The 7641-nt window shown below is 40.2% G+C and overlaps 1 protein-coding gene across 1 annotated transcript; it reads left to right on the forward strand.

Moving 5' to 3' along the window:
• Nucleotides 1–65: 65 nt before the first annotated feature.
• On the forward strand, nt 66–7275 carry AKAP17A (A-kinase anchoring protein 17A). Its single transcript, XM_010164107.1, has 4 exons — nt 66–1287; nt 3432–3580; nt 4675–4915; nt 6355–7275. Exons 1-4 carry the CDS (start codon nt 505–507, stop codon nt 7273–7275), a joined length of 2094 nt encoding a protein of 697 aa, XP_010162409.1. The 5' UTR covers nt 66–504.
• The last annotated feature ends 366 nt before the right edge of the window (nt 7276–7641 follow it).

Consider the following 7641-nt stretch of genomic DNA (forward strand, 5'->3'; position numbering starts at 1 on the left):
GGTGGGACGGAGGGCGGTGGGGCTCCTGGCTTTTAAACGCAACAGGGTGTTTTTCTCTCGTCGCAGGCACCTTCCGAGTCCTTCTGCTGCGGAACGTGGGATCCGCCTCGGCGTGGCCTGTTGGGACTTACTGCTCGTTAAATAGACCTCAGAGCGGTGTGACATCGCCCCGCCTGTCCCTTCCTTCCGTCAAAAGGGTAGCTGCTTTCTGAGCCATCACATACCACCTTCATGTGTCCCTAAGATTGTCATCAGCTGCTTGGTTTTTTTCTGAGGCCTTACTGAGATTTAATTACTTATAGGCTCTAGTGGTTATAAAGTAATTTAAGATGTTTGTACTGCTCAGTTTTAACTCTCTAACTGACTCTTGTATTAAGAGACGTTGTTTTAACTTGAGAATGGTTAAACGGCCAAAAAATTAAATTATTTATGGATAAGGGCTATTTTATTTGACTACTGTTGGCCTGCAACTTAAACTTGCATCTTTTATTTTTTTTTTATCCTATGCTTTTTCTGTGTTATGGCTGGGGGGACGCAACAATAGTTCATGATACATCAGAAGCTGTAGAGCTCTGTGCTCCCTGTGGGTTATACCTTAAACCCATTACAAAAATGACCATCAGTGTGGCACTTCCTCAGCTGAAACAACCGGGAAAATCCATTTCGAACTGGGAAGTGATGGAAAGATTGAAAGGGATGGTGCAAACTCATCAGTTTTCTACTTTGCGGATTTCTAAAAGCACGATGGATTTCATCCGCTTTGAAGGAGAGGTTGAAAACAAAAGTTTGGTTAAATCTTTTCTGGCATGCCTTGATGGCAAAACAATAAAGCTGAGCGGCTTCTCTGACATTTTAAAAGTCCGTGCTGCAGAGTATAAGATTGACTTTCCTACCAGACACGACTGGGACTCGTTTTTCCGAGATGCGAAAGATATGAATGAGACTTTGCCGGGGGAGAGGCCAGATACTATTCACTTGGAGGGCTTACCTTGTAAGTGGTTTGCAGCAAAGGACTCTGGCTCGGAAAAGCCAAGTGAAGAAGTCCTTATAAAAGTTTTCAAGAAATTTGGAGAAATTCGTAATGTGGACATACCCATGCTGGACCCTTACAGAGAAGAAATGACTGGCAGAAATTTTCACACTTTCAGTTTTGGAGGCCATTTAAATTTTGAAGCTTATGTTCAGTATCGGGAGTACGCGGGTTTCATTAAGGCCATGAACGCCCTGCGAGGGATGAAGCTGATGTATAAAGGCGATGATGGCAAAGCCGTAGCTTGCAATATAAAGGTGAGAAACTGGGGGCTTCTTTATGGGAACCTGCGTAAAAGACACATACGACTCAATGTTATTTCCCTAGCACCTAAAACCTATCTCTCTGTACTGTCGTGATGACAACAGGTGACATTGAAAGCAGTAAGGTTGTTCTGTGGAACAGCTGTAATAGAACTTTAAAAGGAAAACGATAGAAGAAAAATGTGCTGATAGGCTACGGGAACGAAGTGGGTGGGGTTTTGCTTTTTTTAACAAACCAGTCCTAGAAATGAGAATTGCTCAATGGAACAACTAAGTGTATGAACGTGACCTGCTAAATGTTTTTTAGAAAGTAATGTTATTTATAAATCTTAACATTTAACTTAAAAAAAAAAATAATTCTGCACAAATTCGAACATATTTCACCAAAAGGCTGACATTAAAGGGCATTTTTCTCTCTGTGTTCACTACAAGTAGAAATTTTGGGAGAGAATTTCACAGCCTCTGTATTTGGTCCCTGCGTTGATAGTGAGGTCTACCCAGACAAGTGTCAGAGCTGTGAAGTTTAATAGCATGTGGCCTGTAAGGCCTGGGGAATACACAGTTAATCATTAGTGTGCTTCACATACAGAAAGGCCCCACAAAAACGAACAATAATGTTAATCTGCAGCAGTTTGCTGTGAATGCAGTATGCTTAATTCATAATATTTACATACTGAGTTTTACAGATTTTTTTTTTTTCTGTGACCTTATTGTTTTAGAAAATACAGCTATGGCAGAAGAGAACCAGGCAGTCTCACATGTAGTATCTGTAGAAAACATGGCCCGAAGAAGACTTCCTCTGATATGTGGTCCCTGCATTTACATACTGGTTGAATGAAATGTTTGCGGATGTGTTTCAGTGCGCTCAGTAGTCATTAATCTAATCTGAAAGTGTATTTCAGGAAAAATCTTGAGTATTCCTTTGTCTAATGTGGGAACATGCAAATATTTATTCAAGTTACAGTTTAGTCAGTGTAGTAAAATACTGTAATCTTGTATCTTGCTATCAGAGTTTGTCAGTTGGAGCACAGGGACTGTACCTTGACCCTCATGGTTTCCAAGGGGATGTGAAATTCAAGCTGCCGCTTACATGCAGGGGATCGGGGTTCCCAAATTTAGTTTGGCTGTGCAAGAGGAAGCAGGCCTTCCTGGCAGCTGCCCTGGGGACTGATAGGAAGGAGAGAGAGCTGTGTTTGCAACTGTCCTGTCAGGACAGATCCCTTTCGTACAGGGTCACAACACCTTGTCTGTTTCTGGCTGTCTGTCCTTTTAGCCTGTTAGTGAAACGTCATTTTATGTAGGGCCTGGGGGAATTGGACTGCAGAGTATGTGCTCCTTGTTCTCTGCATCATGGTTCACGGTGATGGGCCTGCAGGAATGTATTATACCTGCAGAGGCTCTGGTGTCTAGAATGGGAGATTAGGACACCCGGGCTGTGATGTCTGCTGGTGTCCTGTGCCAGCGTGCAGCTGGCCATGGCCAAGGTACGCTCCTGTGTCCTGGAAACTCAGCGTCTTCCCAGGTCTCATTGCTCACTACAGTGCGTAACTTCCTTCTCTCTTGTGTTCCCAGTCTCAAACTTGGAGCTTCAGCCCAGTGTACCTCAGTCTGGGAATCCTGGTTTTATAATTGGTGGGGAGGCACTTGCTTAAAACACGTGCTGAGTGTTCAGAATGGTTTCTTCTGCCAAACTTAAGGTTCGCAGTTTTAGACAGAAAGGGAGGCCTTTCTTAAGGCCCATTTCTACCTAGTGCTGTACAGTCCCTAATAGCGTACCCGAGCTGAAAGAGTTCTGGATGTTCCTGTTCTGGCAGATTGAAAACATTGGACAGCCGGGACCTAAACCACACTAGGGTTTACTTTTGGATGTCAGACACGCACAAAAGTGTAAACTAGTACCTGATTGTGCTCGTCTGCAGGCACCTAGTTCCCAGTTACCCGGTTATAGTACTCTGGTGCTTGCTCTGGGCTCATAGAGAAGTTCACTTTGTTTTGAAAAAGGTTCTATATTTCTGATTTTACTTACACTGTGGTTTGTTTGTCTTTGTGCTAGGTTGAAATTGTTGGGGATTGTGTAGGTTGTCGGGATTTTTTTTTTTAAATCTACTTAAAACTGTTTTCAATTGTATCCTGTAAAGGTTTCTTTTGACTCCACAAAACACCTCAGTGATGCATCAATTAAGAAGCGTCAGCTTGAACGGCAAAAGCTTCAAGAGCTGGAAAAACAGAGAGAAGAACAAAAACGTAAAGAAAAAGAAGCTGAAGAAAAACAAAAAGAGGAAGAAAGGTATTTATTGCTTATTGCTCAGTTATATTTTTAACAATCAGACATAACAAAATTGTAATTGCTCCTTTATATCAGCATCAATACATAGAAAATAACTAAACACAAGTTTCCTTTCAAAGTTCTACTACTGTAGCTAAAGTGAGGCAGCTAAAACTGAGTGAGAATATTGTGGTCCTTTTAAGGAAATGCAACTCAGGGATTATAAGATTTAGAGAAGAGTATTTTACACCTTTTTTTTTTTAACTGTAATTCCAAGAGCTGGCAGCTTACATGATGTCTAGTCATTCTGATGGGAAAATGTGCGTTGTAAATGGAGAATACAAAATAATGCATTAGATCTGGTAGTAGGTAACTTGGGTATTGTAAAGCCCATTTGTTCTTAATCAGTATTTGTCCAGGAAAGGGGTGGGATACAAGCATATCTTAACAGTGACATTTTAAGAAAATATATAAGGGTGCAAACCTCGTAAGACAGCTATTCAGAGTATAAACACAAATGGAGCAAATAGTTTCAGAGGGTGTATGGTGTCCATTTCCCTTGATGAGTATAAATTCTAATTGCTTAGTGTTTAGCTATTAAAAGGTTTCGGAAACTGTAAGGTTATTTAGATTATCACTAATGCTTATGTTCAGTTCAAAATATTAAATCTGCAAAATATTCAATTTCCTAAAAATCATGCTATTATACATCTGATATTGGAAACCCTTGGCCTTTTACATAAGCTACCATTTTGTTGTAATGACTGAAATAAAAACCACCAACCCCTGCACATGTTGATTGGCTTGGTGAATTTCTTCTCACTATGATGATTCACTGCCCAGATGCCTGATGCATTGTTATTGTATCTGGTCGAATTGGTTTAAAAACAAATAAAATTGTTGTTGCCGTTTGGATTCCATCTTGTTTTTATTGTCACACTGAAGGTTATTTGCTGTCAGTTGTTAGGATGTTCACTGTTTTCTACTTCTGTATTTCAGTAATCAACAAGACTTACTTAGAAACAAATTTACTCAAAGTACAAAATATCTTTTTACATAGACTAGGAGTCTAAAATTGTACTCTAGATAAGGTAAAAATATTAATCTCTTTTTAGGAAGCAGAGAGAGCTTGAAGAATATGAGAGAGAGAGAAAAAGAGAAGAAAAGTTGCGCAGGAGGGAACAGAAACAAAAAGATCGTGAAGTTCGACGAAACAAAAAGCAGCTTGAAAAGCTTCAAGCTGAAGAACAGAAAAAACTGCAAGAGAAGATAAAGTTAGAAGAAAGGAAGCTCCTGTTAGCTCAGAGAAATCTTCAGTCAATTAGATTAATTGCAGAACTGCTAAGCCGGGCAAAGGTAACTTCAGTATTTACTTCAGAAGCTAATAAAGAACCCAGCAGAGCAAAGCCTTTTACTGACTTGAGAGAGGGTGGGGAGTGCTGTTTGTTAAAAAACAGATTTAGTACCTCTCCAGGTGCTATTCCTTAGACCAAAATTCAAAAAAGTGCAATGAAACAATATTTCTCCCTTGATAAAATATGCACATATAGATAAATGAAAAAGTGAACTTGAACTTGTTGTCCTGAATAGCATTTTTTACCTGTAAACTAATTGGCAGGCTTGCTCTTAAGTCCAGTAAAAGAATGTGTAAGCATGATAAATTGAACTAAACACAGAGGATAAGATGCAAGACTCTTATTTCTAATTCCAGTTTTGATACTGTTTCCCTTCTGGCTTTTGGCAGTTCTGTTAACTGTTCTTTGCAGTTTCAGAGAATGAGCTTTCATAATTTGATACTTGAAAATATGCAGAATGATTTCTGTGTAGGAAAAGTACTGTCAGCTCAGATTTCAAATGTTAGGTCCTGTCTCTCTAACAGTATTGTTACTTTTCACTGAAACTGGATATCATTTGTTTAAGACTTGGATAAAGTCTTGTTAGGGTCTAATGCAATATATGTTAAGTATTTTCTACAGAAATGAAAAACTATGTGGCAAAGCACAGGTTTCTTTTTCCTTAATGCCAATGTACCTCAGGAGTGGTTTTGAACTCATACAGTGCTATGTGGTCAGTTATATGCTAGGAGGAGGGAGAAATAATTCTTTCAGGCTTTCTAACTCTGCAATTGTGAAATAGAAAGGTTGTCTGATAAAACAGAGCAGTGTGTTTCAGTCCCAGAATTTTGAGATCTGCACTAAACTGTGTAGGTCAGAACTAAAAAATCGTCTTTTTCAGTATCATGAGTTTCTAAAGTGGTTGACAAAATGAGAATCCGTTTCTACATAATATGTGTGTGTTTAATTATTTGCTGTTTATTATGCAAAATCATCTATGAACCACAGATTGTAATAATCTAAGAGAAATTAATGTTTTTCAATTTGACTGAAACCTTCAAGTGTTGACCCTGATAAATGTATTTTAATATTTCAGATTTCATAAGTTGTTCTAGTTTGCGTGTTACTCTCATCATGTTAAGGAGCCATAAAGACCAAGCTTTGTTTTTGCCTTGTGAAACAGCTGGGAGAAGTTAGCACTTAAAAAGAGTTTGTGGACTAATACTCATCTTTCACCTTACAACAGTTGTGTGTTAGTGGGGTTTTTTTGGTTGTTTGGTTTGGGGGTTTTTTCCCTTTGAGGGGGAAACAACCATTTTATTTTGGGATGGTTAAGTTCTGTTTGTTAGATTTTATTTTCTTGCCATATTGCTGCTTTTGTATTATGGTATAACTTAGAAACCTGAACAGGTCTATAAATATTTTTTTGTCACTCTTACCTTCCCTTTGACTGTCTTTCAGACCGTGAAGCTTTTAGAGCAAGAACATAATGAAGAAAAGATTCGTCTTCAGGAGCTGGAGGAGAGACGAAAGCTCCAGGAGGCTGAGCTCAAACGTGTGGAAGAGGAAAAAGAGAGAGCGCTGGGGTTGCAGAGAAAAGAAAAGGAACTGAGGGAGAAACTACTGAACAATCTCCTGAGCAAGAAAATGGATGCAGTTAATCAACAGAAGGAAGAAACCGAAGCATCTCAGTCTGACATGCTGAAAACACCTAGTGGTGTTCCACACACTGTGTCATCCAGCTGCATCACTTCTACCTCAGGGCAGGCTGTTACAGGCAAACTGGCTCCTGGCTGTCAACGAGAAGAAACGTCCCCTGAGAGTGTAAACACTCAATGCAAGTACTTGAATGGCAATATTCATGACAAAGTTCATGTCAAAGAAGGTCAGAAACTTCATACCACAAACTCTGAGAGGTGTTCTGAGAAAAGAAGTTCAGGTGTTCCTGCCAGTAACCAGGAGCAGAAAAGCCTCTCTAGCTATGACCAGAATACCTACAGGAAGGACTCACACTGTGAGCAGGGCAAACATAGCACAGAGTCAAGAAGAAGAAAGAGCCGTTCATGTAGCAGCATAAACACCGATGAGAGTAAGGGTAAACGAGAGAGGAGCAGACACAGAAGAGATGCGAGTTACCAGGATGAAAAGCGCAGGAGAGAAAAGAGATATTACAGACGCTCGAGCAGAAGTTACAGTCCTCAGCGAAGCCGTAGCCCTCGTCGAAGAAGCGTGAGCTCCAGACGTTCGCATTACAGAAGAACTCGCAGTAGCGAGCGTAAAAGAGACAGAAGAGAAAGAAGTCGTAGTCGCAGAAGTGTGAGCAGGAGACAAAGGTACTGGAGGAGATCACGGAGCAAGCAAAGGAGTACTTGGAGTGGGTAGTGGAGGCCTTGGCTGCTTGGAAAGGCTGTGATCGGACAAAAGGGCCAGAAAGTTGTAAACGAGACCTCATTGGTGTGACTGCTACAGAGAACATGTTTGTTTCAACCAGTGCTTAACTTGCATCTAGTCCCTGAAATCAAGAAAATAGATGCCTGATTTTCCCAATGTTCCTTCGTGCTTTGTTGTCTCTTTCTCGGTTTCTGCCACAGCGTAGGTATAACCACCTGTGCTCGTGCTCAAGTTCCTACAGTGCTAACAGCCAACCTGTTTTCTCTATTTTCAGTTTTGTAAACCTTAATTTTAGTCGATTTAGTTTTTATTTCTGTATCACCTAATTTGGCTTGAGAAGTACATGGGTGCCAGTTA

The sequence above is a fragment of the Antrostomus carolinensis genome, unplaced genomic scaffold (genome assembly GCF_000700745.2).
Source record: "Antrostomus carolinensis isolate BGI_N321 unplaced genomic scaffold, ASM70074v2 scaffold22523, whole genome shotgun sequence".
Lineage (NCBI taxonomy): Eukaryota > Metazoa > Chordata > Aves > Caprimulgiformes > Caprimulgidae > Antrostomus > Antrostomus carolinensis.